Below are 17,196 nucleotides of genomic sequence, written 5' to 3'. Positions count from 1 at the left end.
TGACCAGTTCTGGAGAACCAGAAGTGGACCATTTTGAGTAGTTGGGAGAACCGGCCAATGCCACCTCTGACTGGCCCCACCAACCCCATCTCTTCTCCGCCTCCCATTGAGTTCCAGCTGATCGACTGGGTCTTCTTTGGTTGCCCTGCACAGGAGAACGGAGCTGGAAAGCAGGTTAGTGGGGTGGGGAGGGAAGGGGGATTTTGCAGTATCCTTCCCCTGCCAGAACCAGAACCAGTAGTAAAAAAAACCTTGCATCCCACCACTGAGCAGCACTATCACGTCATTGCAATCTTGAAGCTGTCCCTCTGCTGATGGAAGACCAGGACTGCATTGGCCTTTTGTCTTACACTCCCTTCTTGCCGGCCTGCCTTTCTGAGGGCGGACATTTCTGAACCATGGCAGCTTTAAGATGGGTGGATGTCAACTCCCAGAGGTTTTGTTTTTTCAAAAAAAAAATGTGTCCATTTGGCATGAGGACTTGTTATCCCACAATTTTTGAATGGAGGTGGTAGTGGTAGGGAGGTAGTCCTTGGATTACAACAGTAATTGGGACCGCGATTCCATCGCTAAGCAACACAGTCATCAAGTGTGGCATCACATGACTATGCTGACTTACAGTGGAAGTGGCGACCGTTCCAGTTGCCGTTATTATGTGAACCCCATGAGGTTGTAGTTCCCCACAGTCAGTCATCTACAATCTCCTGCTGACTCGTCCATGGGGATGACGTGGGAATGGCCCGGGGGTGGAGGTGGGTGGAACAGAGATGAATTACAGATTAACAGAATTGGAAGAGATTTTATAGGTCATCTAGTCCAATCCCACCCACCCACCCAAGCAGGAGGCCCTACACCATTTCTGACAGATGGCAGTCCAGTCTCTTCTTGAAAGCCTCCAGGAATGAAGCTCCCACAACTTTTGAAGGCAAATTCTGTTCAGTTGGTTGATTGTTCTCACTGGGAGAAAATTCCTCCTTATTTCCAGGTTGAATCTCTTCTCCTTGTTTAGTTTCCATCCATTGTTCCTTGTCTGGCCTTTGGGTGTTAGACTTCAACCGCTGTGTGACCAGGGTTCCAATTAATTTAACCACTGCGCCAAGGAGCCTGATTAATTATGGATGTCCGTTGTGAATGTTCTGCTTTTATTAAATTGTAGCCTTCCGAATCTGTTCCTCTGTCCTACCTTTTGGAGGTATGGCTGATGTACCTTTTATTTTACATTTTAGAAGCTACTAAGAAACTCCCTTCTTAGCTGATCCTCAGAGTTCTTCCACTTTCTTTCTCAACCTCCTCCCAATGTCTCAGAGGACACGGTGGTGGGATTCAAAATTGTTTACTACCAGTTTCTGTGAGCGTGGTTTGGTGGGCATGGCAGGGGAAGGATACTTCAAAAACTCCATTCCCACCCCACTTCTGGGAGAAGGTTACTATAAAATCCCCCTTCCCTCCCCAGCCCACTAACCTGCTTTCCAGCTCCGTTCTCCTGTGCAGGGCAACCAAAGGAGACCCAGCCCATCAGCTGGGACTCGACGGGAGGCAGAGAAGAGATGGGGTTGGTGGGATCAGTCAGAGGTGGAATTGGCCGGTTCTCCGAACTACTCAAAATTTCTGCGACCGGTTCTCCAGAACTGCTCAGAACCAGCTGAAGACCACCTCTGAACCTCAGGAACAAGGAGTAGCAGAAGTGGGAGGAGAACCAGGGCCTGAAACAGGAACTAGAGAGGATTGGAAAGTACAGGCCAAAGTGTCCCCAGGGATGGTAGGAGCACTCAAGAGTTGTGATTCCTAAGCTAGGAAAGTGACTCCAACAGATCCCAGGAAGAACACTGGAGCTCTTTGTCCAACAGAGAGCAATTCTAGGAACAGCTAAGATTTTGGGTGGAAACCTCAGCCTTCCAGAGAACCCAAGATTGAGGAAGGCACAGGCCACCCCATAGGGTGAGATGGGATTTTATACATCTTACTTAACATGCATTTAAAAATTATTTATTCAATTTGTATGGCCACCATCTCTGTACACGTGGTTGAATCAGTTGAGTTTGGTAGGGGCAGGAAAACCTTTTTCTTCAGATGCCGCTTGCTAAAGTACTAAGACATCAATTTACAGCAAGATTTTGGTCTATCTTTGGGTGAGTTGCTAAACTCATAACTTTAAAACCAGCTGGAGGACTTCGAAATATAAACTCTGAATTACGTGGCCGTTGACTCAGCATTCCCATCCCTCTTGCCTAACCTTCCCATACAATAACATTTGTAATCGTTCTTTCAATCTGGACTTTGAGCGTTGACTCACTTGTTTTGATGAATGGGTTTGTACATCCTTTCAAGTTTAGCTCTGAAAAAGATGCGTCAAACCAGACTGGCTTGTAAGTGGCTGCGGGCTCACTGTGTACTGCACAGCCAATCATTTGAGATGTAATCAGTAAATTTGGCTCAGCTCAACTAAACAAAATTAACCAAATGGAAATCATTAAAAATGACCGCCATGTAGTATCTAAAAACAACTTCTGGGGAAATTAGAACAACAAATGATGGTTACTCCACATATACATACCAGTTCAACTGGTGGTGTGTTTAAGTCCCTGATTTTACTTAGGTGGAGAAAAGGTCCAGGCCAGGACTCCCATGGAGGCCCTGGTACCGTGATGTGGCATTCAACCGATGGCAGAGACTTGGGTTGCTATTCTACATGCAAGGATTTCAAATTCTATGGTGTGTTTGAAGACAGGTCCTTAAATCCATATGAGATCTCACCTGGGTTGAGAAACAAGTCTGGCATGGTTATGTCTTCTTCAAAATCTGGTTCAGAGGACTGTTTATTTGTTTATTTTGTCATTAGCGCTTTTCATTCTTGGCAACTTTAAGATGTGGGAACTTGGATTTCCTTCGAGTTCTGTAGACTTCAGCTTCCAGAATTCCCTGGCCAATTTTAGTATGTGTGGACTTCAACTCCCAGAATTCCCTAGCCAACTTTAAATTGTTTGGATTTAAACTTCCAGAATTCCCTAGCTAATTTTAAGATATATGCATTTTTGACTCCCAGAATTCCCCTGCCAGCATACTGAATTCTGAAGTCCACATGTCTTAAGCTGCTGAAGTCAAGAAATAGGGACCAAGGATCACCATCCTTCCTCCTTTGCTCTTTTTCTTCCTCTCACCTTCAGCTGCCAGTGTCCTCCATCTTCCTTACCAAAGGAAATACAACATTAGGGGACAACACAGGAACCGTTTCTTTAACCAGTGCAACAAAATAGAGCATCATCCAAGGAATGTGTCCTGCTCTCCCATCCAATGAGAAAGCTTTGTCATTACCCCGTCCACATAAAGAATCAAAATTGTAACAATTAATCCCCTAAAACAAGAGCTGGAACAAACAGCTTATCCAAATTCTGTATCAAATATCGGGGCAGGAAGGATAATCTACATGGAGATAGTCCCAAAAAGTCAAGATGACAACCACCACCCTGCAACCAAAGCCCCGCCCTCTTTTTAAATGCATATTAAAAATGGATGTGGCTCTGATGACCTGGCCTTGGGACTCCATTTTCACTGTTTGGGGACCCCTTCAGGCCAAGGAATGGAGAGATTTCTCTGAAGTTTCTTTATCCAACCAAATGAAAATTGGGTCAGGAGAAAAATGAAGGATTTGATCAGTCCAGCATGAAGTAAAAAACATGTAAAAGTGGCCTCTGGCAAATTAGCAAGCCAGAAGATGCTTGGTAGAACATAAATGGTGCATTGTTGACATGGTCCTTAGAGGAGATATGTGGTGGAGAAGGATTTAAGCCGCCTTGAGAAGGAAGCGTACCAAAGGATTCACAAAAGAAAAACCAAAAACAGACTTAATGTCAGGGTTCCGGTAGTTACCCCCATTTAAATCATGAGACTCTAGCTGAATTTTCAAAATTTAAAGAAGATTTATTAGGAGTTAACATGTCCAGCACTGCCTGGGTGTAGCTGACTCTGAGACACATCATTCACTATCACCCTTGACCCTGGCTTTCCCCCACCCCCTGGGTGTATCATAATTCATATTCTCCAATTGGACACATCCATAGCCCAGAGTCATCAATCATGCTCTCCAGTTAGAATTTTGTGTGGCAGAAACTTCGGTCACCTAGAAACTATCTTGGAAAACATTTATGGAATGCAAGTTGCTCCTCCCTCCCATTCTGTTGGCAACTCTAAAAAGACCAGAGACATATTTTACGAGTTGACAGTTAATCCACAAACCTCAAATACCAGGGAAGTAATACAGAAAATCCTAGAGCAGATCCTTAACCAGCTGAAAGCTGCTTCCCTGCTTAGGAGGTTGAAGGCCAGTGCTGACCGGAGCCCAGCCAGTTTCACCACAGACGAGGGAGCACATCCTGCACAGTGCAATCCAGTTCCAAACATAAGAACAGTCCAAGACGGAATATGTGAATCCATCCAAGTTGGAAACCCCTTTGCTCCCATTTGATTTCCAAGGAGACCGCTGGGCCATTCTTCCAAGCAGCTAGATCCTTTTATATCGGTAGATGTGATATCGGCAACAGGGACAATAATGATCGACGTCCTTACAGCATTTGGACATGAAGGGGATAAGACAGCAACCCAGGCAGCACCTGGAAGCCACGTAAGAAAATAAAAAGACAGACCATGGCTTGAAAAGGGTTTTCTTATGGGTTGACATTATGCCATGAAATTATTACACCAAGAAATCCATTTCAAAATTGTACAGACCAACCGTCATCCATTCTGGTTTAGGCAGTTCCCAATGACCCAGCAGTATGAGAGTGGAAAATACCCCCCAAAATGTCAAACTAAAAATATAGAATTATTGCCCTTCAACCAACCCCAGCAACTCGAGACCAAAGCTCTCCAAACTTGGCAACTTTCTTGTGAACTTCAACTCCCAGAATTCCTCAACCAGCCATGCTGACTATGGAATTCTGGGAGTTGAAGTCCACAAGTCTTAAAGTTACCACATTTGGAAGAGCCCTGCTCGAGACCTTAGACAGCCTAATACAGGTCAGTGGACTCTCAAGATTCCAAGTTTCCAGTCTTCGATTGCAGTCCCAGTTCTGGTTGGAGAAGGCAATCTGAGATTTTACTGAAACTTAAGTCAAAATATGTCCCTCTTGAAGAACTACCTACTTTGTTAGCTTTATCCCTTATAGGTCAATATTTCTCAGCCTTGAAAATGTTACAATAGGTGGACTTCAACTCCCAGAATTCCCCAGCTAGCATGGCTGGCTAAGGAATTCTGGGAGTTGGAGTCCCCTTATCTTAATGTCGCCAAGTTTGAGAAACGCTGCTATAGATCAGGGGTCCCCAAACTTGGCAACTTCTCCAGCCAGTTCTGGGAGTTGAAGTCCACAAGTCTTAAGTTGCCAAGGTTGGAGATCTCTGCTAAGAGATGGTAAGCTTCTTACAGCAGGAGTTTCTGTAAGGTTACACAAGAGAAAAGGGGTTTCTCAACCTCAGCCAACTCCCAGAATTACCCAGCTAACTTTAAGATGTTGGAAAAAATTCAAAAAGGAGCAACAAAGATGACCAAAGGCCTGGAGACTGAAACAGATGAAGAGCGGTTGCAGGATCTGGGTTTGGCTAGTCTAGAGAAAAGAAGGACTCGGGGCGACATGATAACAGTATTTGAGGGGCTGCCACAAAGAAGAAGGGATCAAATTATTCTCCAAAACACCAGAGGGAAGGACAAGAAACCATGGTTGGAAACTGATCAAGGAGAGAAGCAACCTGGAATTGAGACACTTCTTAACAGTGAGGACGATTAACCAGTGGAACAACTTGCATTCAGACATTGTGAATGCTTCATCACTGGAAGTTTTTAAGAAGAGATTGGACAGCCACTTGTCTGGAATGGTATAGTCTCCTGCTTGAGCAGGGGGCTGGACTAGAAGACCTCCAAGATGACTTCCAGCTCATTCATTCTAAAGCTACGTATGGACTGAGTGGCTGAGACGGAGAAACACTGGGCCAGGAGGACTGAATTCGGACCAAAGACACCTCCAGGATCCGGAGGTTTCTTCAACAGGGCCAAAGCAGCTCCACCCCCTTTGTACCTATATGCAAATGTCACTGTGCAGGTTCCAAGGGGGTGGAGCTTGCCTCAAAATGGCGCACCGTTCCTTTCTTTCGCACTCCTGTAAAACCCTCTGGGTTACCTGCAATGAGGCCCCTACAACCCCCAAAAGCCAAAAGAAAGTCCCAAGTCTATCCCACTGTGCCAGACCCCCACCCGTGGCATCCCTGGGTTTCCTCCCAAAGGAACTTCAGGATAACACTCAGCTCCCAAAATGTTCCCGTCTCTGGCCTGAGGCCTCCGTTTTTCATCCCTTGAAACCTTTTCTCAAGGCTGGAGGGGATTTAAAAAAAAAAAATTCTAGGGGGAAGCCAGCATGATAGAGTTGAAAAGGAGTGGGGCTGAGGCCGTGGGCGTGGACATCCATCTTGAATGTTTTGACCCTCTAGCACCCCTCTTCTGACTCAATGGGGGAAAACGTTGTGTCTGAGTTTGTCTACTCTGAGCTACTACTAATGAACTCAGGGGTGGGAATTCAAAAATCCCAGCAACCCGTTCGCGGCCTGGTTGCTGGGTGGGTGTGGCCATGGTGGGCGTGGCCTACCAGAACTTGCGGTAGGGCCATTTTTCGCCTTCCTCAGGGTCCGGAAGCTTTCCTCAGGCCTCTGAGAGGGCGAAAATGGTCTCCTCAGGGCTACGGAAGCCCTCCGGAAGCCAGAAACAGGCTCATCTTCAGACTTCCGGAAGGCCCATTTGTCCCCTTCCCAGAACCTCCACGCAGACCCTGCAATTACCTGCATCCAAAACAGGCTGCGTAGAGACTCCTGGGAGGGGAGGGGAGGAGAGGGGAGGGCAGAGCCAGCCGGTCAGTTCAACTACCACTTCAGCAAACCAGATGTAAATTTAACGTCCGAACCAGTAGAATCCCACCCCTGAACGCCATGAAAGTGTAGGAAGACAACTATAAAGTTACAAAGCATGGACACTCACCCCACCAGACACAGGCAGGTCGAGAGGGCATAGGTGAGGCACCCCACACGGAAGACCACCTCAGTGGTGATGATCTGTCGGCAACAGGGGCAGATGGTGGACGCAGGTTTGCTGGAGAAGATCCCAGCCACCACAACAGGTGGGGATGAGTCCATGCAGACTGTGGGGCAGAGAGGGGAGAGACATCAATGTGCATTTCATCTCATACATCCAGAGCTTTTCAGCTGTCTCTTCTGGACAGCCGTTTGCATGCAGTTTGGCACTTCAAATCTCACCAGGCTCAAGGTTGACTCAGCCTTCCGTCCTTCTGAGGTGGGTAAAATGAGGACCCAGATTGTTGGGGGCAACAGGCTGACTCTGTAAACCACTTAGAGAGGGCTGTGAAAGCCCTGGGAAGCGGTATAGAAGTCTAAGTGCTATTGCTATTTTCCTTCCTTCCTTCCTTCCTTCCTTCCTTCCTTCCTTCCTCCCTCCCTCCCTCCCTTCCCTCCCTCCCTCCCTCCCTCCCTCCCTCCTTCCTTCCTTCCTTCCTCCCTCCCTCCCTTCCTTCCCTCCCTCCCTCCCTCCCTCCCTCCTTCCTTCCTTCCTTCCTTCCTTGGTGCACAGTGGTTAAAATGCATATTGCAGGCTGACTCAGCAGACTGCCAGCAGTTCGATTCTGACCGACTCAAGGTTGACTCAGCCTTTCGTCCTTCGAGGTGGGTACAATGAGGACCCTGATTGTTGGGGGCAAGAGGCTGACTCTGAAAACTGCTTAGAGAGGATCATAAAGCACTGGGAAGCAGTAAATAAGTCTAAGTGCTTATTGCTATTGTCTGAAATGGTCTAGGGTCTCCTGCTTGAGCAGGGGGTTGGACTAGAAGACCTCCAAGGTCCCTTCTGCTTTTTCAGACTGGGAAGGGTGGGCAACTGGTGAAATTTTCAAACATTGGAAGCGAATGCCCTGAAAACAACAGCAGGCCTTCCCACCAGCCCGTGAATCGAGGAAGCTCAGCAAACTCCAGGAGGAATTTTTAAAAAGCAAAAGGCTTTGAAAGATTTTCCCAGGAAAGAGGTTGAAAGCTTTTTTTTTTTTCCCTGGGAAAGATGGCTTTGTGAAAAGATCTCCTGGGAAGAAGCTTTTCCCACATCCCTTTCCCCATCTTTTCTCTTAGGTAAAGGTAAAGGTTCGCTTCACACATCTGTGCTAGTCATTTCCAGCTCTAGGGGGTGGTGCTCATCTCTGTTTCAAAGCCGAAAAAGAGCCAGCACTGTCCGAAGACGACTCCGTGGTCATGTGGCCGGCATGACTAAACGCCGAAGCTGCACATGGAGGAACACTGTTCCCTTCCCACCAAAGGAGTCCCTATTTTTCTACTTGCATTTTTTACGTGCTTTCGAACTGATAAGTTAGCAGAAGCAGGGACAAATAACGGGAGCTCGCTCTGTCACACGGCGCTAGGGATTCGAACCGCCAAACTGCAGACCTTTCTGATCGACTATCTCAGCATCTTAGCCACTGAGCCACCGCATCCCTTCTTTTATCTTACTCGGGCAATTTAAACCCATCTCTGTCCTTGGGACCTGACTTTGTCCATCTCTCAAGCTGTTCCACATAGACGCTGTGCTGTGTCTGCCCTTAAACACTGTACTTTCATAAAAGGCTTTTGATTAAAAAGAGCAAGTGTGAGACATCACTTCTATTTGCACAAATGCTTCTGGGCCTCTCAGAGACTCCGCCAGCAGTCTTCAAACAAACACCTTGAAGGGGTTCAGTTCAGGAGGTTTCTTGGAACACCAATAAAGAGAAAAATCTTGTCTCATACGTGTCCTTCTAATTAAATGGGCGCCCTGTCATTTGCCACACTCCTATCGCTTAACATTTGCCGAGACTCTTCTTGGTCCTTGAGGGAAAACCTTCTTAAGAACCTTAAGCAGGAAATTCAGGGACCATGGGCGTTGTTCTCCCCAGGTATCGGTCTAGTGTGAGGTCTTAGGTGTCCAGAATAAGTCACAACTGCATCATAAACTTAGATGTGAATAGTGTACTAGCAATCCACTTCGTCTATCTGCAAATGGCCATAAATGAGACATCTTGTATTTCGAGTATTCTGGACTATCCCTCTGTCAATCTGTGTCTCCTTTCTTTCTTTCTTTCTTTCTTTCTTTCTTTCTTTCTTTCTTTCTTTCTTTCTTTCTTTCTTTCTTTCATTTGTCTGTATCTGTCTGTCTGTATCTCTCTCTCTATGTATATATATATCCATCTTCTTCCCCCTCTCTTACCTACCTGTCTCTCTATGTCTGTCTGTTTATCTATCTATTTATCTATCTACGCATCAAATCACATAACTTGGGATGCTGCAACCTCTGTAAATACATGGCAGTTGCCAAGCGCCCAAATTTGAATCGCAAGAACTTGGGAATGGTACAGCGGTCATACGTATGACGACTGGTCATAGGTCACTTTTTTCAGTGCCATTGTAAGTTTGAACAGTCCCTAAATGAATAGTTGTAGGCCAAGGACTGCCTATATATGCATCAATCTTCAGCATATAAGTTTCCGCTGCATACCTGGTCCTAATGTGTCACAAGGCACTTCTTCACAGCTATACGGAGGCGGAGATGAAACTTCGTAACAGCAAGCATCTGCATCAAGGAGGAAGGGAAGAAGCATTGCAGGGGGCTTGAATCGAGCCTCAAACCCAACCCTCTTTTAATCCAGAACCAGTGGTGGTATTCAACTGGTTCGGCCCGGTTCTGCTGAGCCGGTAGCACCGATGAGCAGCAGAGACCAAACCGGTTCTCTCTGCCACTCTGCTGTTGGGCCCACCCGCACATCTGGGCTCCCTTAATCACCTTTGTCTTCTGAATTTGAAGTGCAGCTGCTTTGCGCGGCACAACAGAGTGCTGCACTGCAGCTGCTGAAGTGACCAGGAGAGTGCAGGCTTGCAGGAGGTGAGTTGGAATGCCTCTGTGTCTTCACAAAGTGCGTGCGTGTGTGTGCAAATGCGCAAAGCACGCCCACCGAACTGGTGGTAAAGCCTTTTGAATCCCACCACCGATCCAGACCTCCTCACCCTTGGAAAGGCACCTGGCACATACCTGCCACGCGATAATGCTCAATCTCCGAATGGCTGGAGGCGCATGGATCCGACGTGTATTGTTTATAGCTTTGTGGCTCGGAGCAGTAGGGTTGTGGGGCATACATTTGTGGGTTGTAGGGCTGCGACGTGTAGGCCTCCGGGGTGTACGAAGCAGAATATCCCACCGCATAAGGTTCCTGGGGCACGGACAACGTCACCATGGGAACGGAGACCTTCTCCTTCTGCTGGGACATCTTTATTCCAGACATCTGAGGGTGAAGGGCGGTTCAAGGATATGATGGACAGCGGGACAGATAAGCAAAGAAACCAATAAATCTCTTCCTACAAAAGAGAGCAAGCAGGTCAGAGAGCAAATGTCTCGTTTTCCACCTGTTCGCCATCTCTGGTGTTGGAAGCAATACAAGCCACAGGGTTAAGGTTGCATTTTAACTCTCCTGTCCTTACACAGTTTCATCGGAGGTATCTCTAGCAAATTACTGAAGAAGCTAAAGCACTTAAAATAGTGTTTGAACGTAGCTGTCAATGCATAAAACATTTCTTACTCCAAACCAAGCTACAAAGATCAACCCAACTGGCTAGTGTAGGAGCATGTTTTCCAGGCCAGGCCTCACAAACTCTTTGCCTTGTTAAACAAAGTTCATTCCACTTTATAAAGCCTTAGTAGCATCCAAGGAAGCCTGCATCCAGTTTTGGTCACCATATTACAAAAAGACGTTGAGACTTTGGAAAAAGTTCAGAGAAGAGCAACTAAGATGATTACAGAGCTGGAGACTAAAACATATGAAGAATGGCTGCAAGAACTGGATTACGTCTTCTCTAAAGAAAAGAAGAATTAGGGGAGACATGATAGCAGTCTTCCAGTACTTGAGGGGCTGCCATAAAGAAGAGGGGGTCAATTTATTGTCCAAACCATCAGAAGGCAAGACAAGAAACAAGCGACAGCAACTAATCAAGGAGAGAAGCAACCTAGAACTAAGGAGGAATTTCCTGACAGCGAGAACAATTAACCAGTGGAAGGACTTGCGGCGGCTCCATTAGTGGAGGCTTTTAAGAAGAGATGGGCAGCCAATTGTCTCAAATTGTATCCTGCTTGAGCAGGGGGCTGGACTAGAAGACCTCCAAGGTCCCTTCCAGCTCTATTCTGATTGATTGAGACCCAACTCTTCCCTGATGCTGCCACAGATTCTGCCAAACATGATCAACTATGTTTTCCCTAAATAGAGACTCCAAGCTTCATTTGCGCCCGAGATTTATCAAAATCTATCTCAAATCAAATGAGCAATATATTGGGAAATATTCTCATTTTCACTACCAGCACTTTAAAAAAAACCAAGATGTTGGTAGAGTTGAATGACGGGAGGTCATTTTGCTTCAATTAGGTCAGGCGCTGTGCTGTAGACCAGCATTTGGTCCAACAGCCAAATGGAGGCTTTGGACAATATCCAGGTGTGGTCGTATACAAGGGCCAGAATACCACAATGCAAGCCATGTTTTTTCTTCTGGTGACACTCTATGGAAGAGAAAGTTGGACCTTGAAGATGGAGGACAGGAAGGCCCAAAGGGGCTTTTTTCCAGGAAGCAACTGGACTTTCTGGTTTTTTTTTTTATTTGAAGACGTTTTGCTTCTCATCCAAGAAGCTTCTTCACAGCTCTGACAGGAGGGTGGGGAAGGGAAGGATTTATACTCCTTGCAGACAGCTGGTCATTTGCCTCCTTCTAGCTCAATGGTGTCAAACTGACATTGTCACAGCAGCATCATGTGACGTATCAGGGCTTCCCCCCACTTCACTAAACCAGGCAAGGGAATGGTCAGCACGTGACACATCCAGCCGGGAGTTTGACAGCCCTTTTTTTAGAGGGTTGTTGAAACACTTGAAAGCACTTGAAGAAGCTTCTTGGGTGAGAAGCGAAACATCTTCAAAAAAAAAAAAAAAAACAAGGAAGTTCAGTTGCCTCCTGAAAAAGCAGCTTTGGGACAACCATGACCTGGATGACTGAGAACATACATTAATAGTGGTTTGTTTTATTGAACAAGCCACTATTAGTCTACGTTCTCAGTGATAGCTTAGTTCTTCAGTTCTTCAGTTCTGGTGGAATTATCCACCATTCATTCAGAAGCTGAAGAAGCTTCTTGGGTGAGAAGCGAAACATCTTCAAAAGAAAAAACAAGGAAGTTCAGTTGCCTCCTTTTGGGATAACCATGATCTGGATGATGGAGAATCTTTGCAGACTTTTAGCACAGCCAGAGTATTGAGCCTTTTGGTGTCGGAGAAGGTTCCCGAAACCACCATGAAAGAAAACATAGAAGTGAAGCATTAGGCAATTAACTTAAGAGTTCTGACTCGAGGCCCAAATGACCAGGTTCAAATTATTCTACTTTTACGTAGAATATAAGAGAGAGAATATAAGAGAGATGCAGATCTCTGGAAAGGTAGCTGGAGCATGCTGGGTAACGAGGTTAGAATGCTGGGCTGAGATCGGCAGGCTCATGTTCGAGTCCCGTTGCCATAGGGATGAGCTCCCATCACATGCTCCAGCTCCAGCTCCAACTAACCCAGGAGTTCGAAAGTGGGCAACTCTGACCAGATTAATGGATATCACTTTGATGGGCAACTTTGCAGGGATAGTAAAGGATTTCACAACTGGGAGTCACCGGCAAATCCTTTCATCATGGAAGCACCCCCCACCCCCACCCCCCCAAAAAAAACCTATGGGGAAAGGTGAAAGGAAAGAGAAGAGGATAACCAGCAGCCAGGTGGATGGACTCGGTTACAATGGCGATGAATACACCCCGAGAAGCCCTGAAAGGCAAATCTGGGGACAGATTGTCTTGGAGAAAAATCTATTTATGTGTCCCTGGGAGTCAAAAATGACTTGATTGCACATAATCAAATCATCTTCAGGCCACACAGATCTCCACGTCAGGGATCAAAACACATTTGCTACTATTTCCCTTTGTCAGAAATGGATTTTTGAAGACTTGCGCAGCCCTTGTAATTAGATTAGAAAACTTTGTATTCTGCGTCACATAAACTTGTGAAGAAAAACATAACTGCAGAGTCATATGTAAATATAACGACGCCCATAAATGTAAATCTAATGCTTTGTTTCTCTGGCTTCTTTACAAAACGTTTTAGTGACGTCTCTAGATACTGCATTAAAATAGAACAATCCTGTTTAACTTACTGGATAATAATTTGTTTGCTCTTTTACATCGATCAGATGCTTTTTCTCATTTTTGATAGAATCTTATTGTTCAAATTCAAATTCCAAATGCCCTTGGTTCCTGTCCTTCTAATGAGTATTGTGATTAAAGGAGAGGTAGGGTTTTTCTTTCAATCAAAACATAACTTGGCACCTCCCTTTTTCTGATTGATTGATTGATTTAGCATATGGCAAATACATGGACATAGTGGTTAGAATAGAATAGAGTAGAGTAGAGTAGAATAGAATAGAATAGAATAGAATAGAATAGAATAGAATAGAATAGAATAGAAGAGTTGAAAGGGATCTTAGAGGTCTTCTAGTCTAACCCCCTGCTTAGGCAATAAATCCTATAGTACCATTTCAGACAAATGGTTGTCCACTCTCTTTGTTAAAACTTCCAGTGTTGGAGCCTTCACAACTTCAAGTGACTTGTTAATGTCCAGTCCACCCAGCCAGGACAGGGTGGCCTATGTTGAAAAAAAAATCAGACATTGGGCCGGTGTAAGCTCTTGATGGACATTAGGACACAATGCGATGGATATTTTTTGTTGAGGAGCACCACAGTCACACTGAGGGATAGAGGCAAGACCCCACTTGTCTTTTTCTGAAATTCCCCTTTTAAGCCTAGCTACTCTGTGTGTTTTGTTTTGTTTTTAATTTCACTTTTTAACATGGATTCTTACTTGTAGCTAGCCTGGCGTTTCCCCACTGAGTTCTTTGTTTCATTCTCTCCTCCAGCTATTCACCTAATTTACACCTTTGTGATTTTAAGTTCCTTGGTTGCCCTCCTTGACAGTGGTGAGATACATTTTTTTTTTACTACCGGTTCTATGAACGTGGCTTGGTGGGCATCGTGTGGCTTGGTGGGCGTGGCTTGGTGGGCGTGGCAGGGGAAGGATATTGCAAAATCCCCCTTCCCTCCCCACCCCAATGACCTGCTTTCCAGCTCTGTTCTCCTGTGCAGGGCAACCAAAGAAGACCCAGCCAATCAGCTGGGACTCAATGGGAGGCAGAGAAGAGATGGGGCCAGGGCTGGTCAGAGGTCGCATTGGCCGGTTCTCCAAACTACTCAAAATTTCCACTACCGGTTCTCCAGAACTGGTCAGAACTGGCTGAATGCCACCTCTGCTCCTTGAGTGTCATTGAGGTAGCCTTCTGAAGGGCTCAACATAAGACAGTAACTGGCCTGGATGCCCAGGAAGGAATGGGGCCTTCCAGAGGACCAAGAGTCAATCCAGTTCAGATAGCTTGTGTGAGAGAAAGAGGGTGAAGACAGCAACTCCCTAACAGTTCCCCAGAGTGTATGCTTCATGTAAGGCAGGGGGGTGGGTGGTCCCAACCTTTTCTATACCCCACACCCCTAAAACGCTTCTGATATATTCTCACACCCCTTAACAAATAAATAATTATCTGCATATAATTAGACATATACACAATAATTTTGAAATTTCTAAACCCAAATTTTTGCAACCCCTGGAATATCATCAAGCACCCTTAGTTTCGAACCCCCTGGTGTAGGGAATAGTTTGCTTCAGTCTGGCAAGATTTTAGCCAAAGGCATGGAACAATTAAAAAAAATCTGCTCAGGAGAATCACTACGTGTCTTTCTTGGTTTTGGGGGCCTGACAGGTAAATACCTTACAAAGCCCAGAGGAGGAGCCCTGATTTTATATTCTCAATTGAGATATCAGGATCAGAAGATCTCGCATATATCCAGGTACTTATCTGAACATCTTTTTCCATTTAAAAGTTCACCCGTCATCAGGAAAATGTGCCCTTAACACGCTCCCCCACTTCCCCAGACCACAAACTACAGGTCCTATGTTGCAATCTGGTTATTCAGTTATAATTCTAGAAAAAAGTGTTTAGAATAAACATCCTGCAGTGTTTCGTGCATCTATTTATTTTATAGATAAGGATTTGTCTATAAAAGGGGTTGGAGGGAAACCAGCTAAAGTTGCAGAATTCAAATCAATCAGATGGAAGTATTTTTTTTCCCCTGTTCTAGTGAAAAAGTACCCATTTAATCCGAATTTTTGTTTTTTTTCCACATTCTCAGTTACTAAGCCAGTGACTTCAGTGCATTAAACAACTGGAGCAATAAATTCCATGACCATAATTGACAGCAAGAAGGAAATGAATGAGGCCCACCATTCAGCAACCTCTCCTCTCTGAACCACAAAGAGTATTTAAAAAGTTCCGACATTTGTCAATTATTCAGCTTTCTAACCAGAGCTGAGAAATTTTCTGAGAAATTCAAAACATTTGGCTGAATGTTGGATTTCTGCTTTTCCTTATTTTTACTTTTTTCCAAGTGTTGCTTTGAAATCTGGGTGTTTTTATGTTCTGGGGGGAGGAAAGAAGGAAGGAGAGAGAAAAAGAAAGAAAAAGAAAGGAAGGAAGGAAGGAAGGAAGGAAGGAAGGAAGGAAGGAAGGAAGGAAGGAAGGAAGGAAGGAAGGAAAACGCTTGTAACCGACATCCAAGCAGCTAAAAATAAGTCGCACCAAGCAAGTACGGGACTTACATCTGAACAGCCTGTGTTAAAAATCTTATTGTGATATGATTTAGAACTTGATTCATTGGTGGCACACTAGTTTGTACTGCCAGGGTATCAAAAAAGCCTCAAAACAGCAGTTTTTTTCAAGAACTTATGCATAAGTTCTTGAGGCGTGCACAAGCGCACCAACGTGCCTACCGTCCCTGTCCTATTGTTTCTTTTATTTTTCTAAAATGTACCCATCTCATGTATTCATAACTATGTATATACTTATACCTATTATCTTGTAAGCGATTGACAAATCAAAATAAATAAATAAAAAATAAAAATAAATAAACAAACTCCTGGCTTACAGAATGTAAGTGTATGAATTAAACCAAGGAGCAATTAAACTTGAGAAAGAACTTTGACGGGCCCTCATTCCATCAGCATCTGCTCAGCCAGGTACCATCACCTGTTGATGCAGAAGAGAGACGGACCTTTGGGTTGTCTTGGGTTTTCCTTCCTATTCCTATTTCAGGGTGTCAAAGAAATCTCTTACCTTGGTGGACGAGAACTGCGGCGAGCCTTGTGTTCTTCTCACAACTGGCTGATGGCTTCACCCCCGGGCTGAATGCTTAAACTGGAGCATGCTCCGGTCCTCCAGCCGACATGGAACCAAAGAGTGACAGAGCTCAGCTGTAGTGACAGGAAGGAAATAGTAGGGTGGCAGGAACGTTTAATTACCCCTCCAAGAACTCCAGCCTCCTCCAAAGATTTGTGGCAAACATCCCTGGAAGGAATGTGGGATAACGTGTTTGCCGGGACTTGGTTAATTTCTTTTAAGCCGAGTGTTTTGTTTTGTGCTTGACATGGAAATCAAGCGATGAATCTGTGTTCATCACCTGAGGCTTCGTGGGGAAGAATCCCCATTTCAGAAGGAAGATGTTTCTTTCTTGGCCCTCTTAATTTAGGCCGGGCACACATCCAAGACTTAATAACTTCAAGCCTTTGTGAAGGATTCGGTTTCAGCACAGATTCTCCTTTAGATCTGAAGACATCAAAGCATCCTGAAGCTCTGAAGGGAGAAAGACGTGGCTGGGAGTCTTTTTAATATTGCTTGATGGAAACATTATTGAAATACCCACCTTCATGTCTCATTATACTTTCACTGGTTTTTGTGACTTTGAGAAGGAAGTGACCGATTTTTTAAAAAATCAGTCTCAAAGCGATATCAATATAAACTATGTATGTGTACGTAGGTGAGTGTGAGTGTATATTCAGTAGCAAAGCTAATAAGCTGCAGCCAATTTTGGGGGTCTATTTTCTCAGTGAATATATACGGTAATGTTCAGTGTAACTTTAGTAAAAGATACCAGGCAGAGTTTATTTTTTAACACTGTGTGATGGCCAG

The 17,196-nt window shown here is 45.0% G+C and overlaps 1 protein-coding gene across 2 annotated transcripts; it reads right to left on the bottom strand.

Moving 5' to 3' along the window:
• Positions 1–3,323: 3,323 nt before the first annotated feature.
• LOC113438993 (lipopolysaccharide-induced tumor necrosis factor-alpha factor homolog) lies at positions 3,324–16,734 on the bottom strand. 2 transcript variants are annotated; one of them, XM_087912630.1, is made up of 5 exons: positions 16,345–16,734; positions 10,097–10,419; positions 9,566–9,640; positions 7,016–7,175; positions 3,324–4,607 (listed from the first exon to the last, which is right to left on the bottom strand). In XM_087912630.1, the coding sequence occupies exons 2-5, from the start codon at positions 10,344–10,346 to the stop codon at positions 4,499–4,501; spliced, it is 594 nt and encodes a 197-aa protein (XP_087768756.1). In that variant the 5' UTR covers positions 10,347–10,419; positions 16,345–16,734; the 3' UTR covers positions 3,324–4,498. The 2 variants fall into 2 exon arrangements, with proteins under 2 accessions (XP_087768756.1, XP_026560413.1); XM_026704628.2 differs by having other exon boundaries at positions 10,097–10,346.
• Positions 16,735–17,196: the final 462 nt, after the last annotated feature.

This window comes from Pseudonaja textilis, chromosome 14 (assembly GCF_049901715.1).
Source record: "Pseudonaja textilis isolate UNSWEBS1 chromosome 14, rPseTex1.2, whole genome shotgun sequence".
NCBI classification, from domain to species: Eukaryota; Metazoa; Chordata; class Lepidosauria; order Squamata; family Elapidae; genus Pseudonaja; species Pseudonaja textilis.
The sequence above is the reverse complement of the archived record's forward strand: the minus strand, read 5'-3'. Positions and strand labels throughout refer to the sequence as shown.

Bases quoted from the DNA above. Each gene is read 5' to 3' on its own strand.
- LOC113438993 (XM_087912630.1), bottom strand. From the start codon at position 10,346: ATGTCTGGAATAAAGATGTCCCAGCAGAAGGAGAAGGTCTCCGTTCCC. The intron at 9,641-10,096 runs GTATGTGCCAGG...TCCTTGATGCAG, and splicing joins TGAGCATTATCGCGTGGCAG to ATGCTTGCTGTTACGAAGTT. The intron at 7,176-9,565 runs GTATGCAGCGGA...TCTGCCCCACAG, and splicing joins TTGTGACACATTAGGACCAG to TCTGCATGGACTCATCCCCA.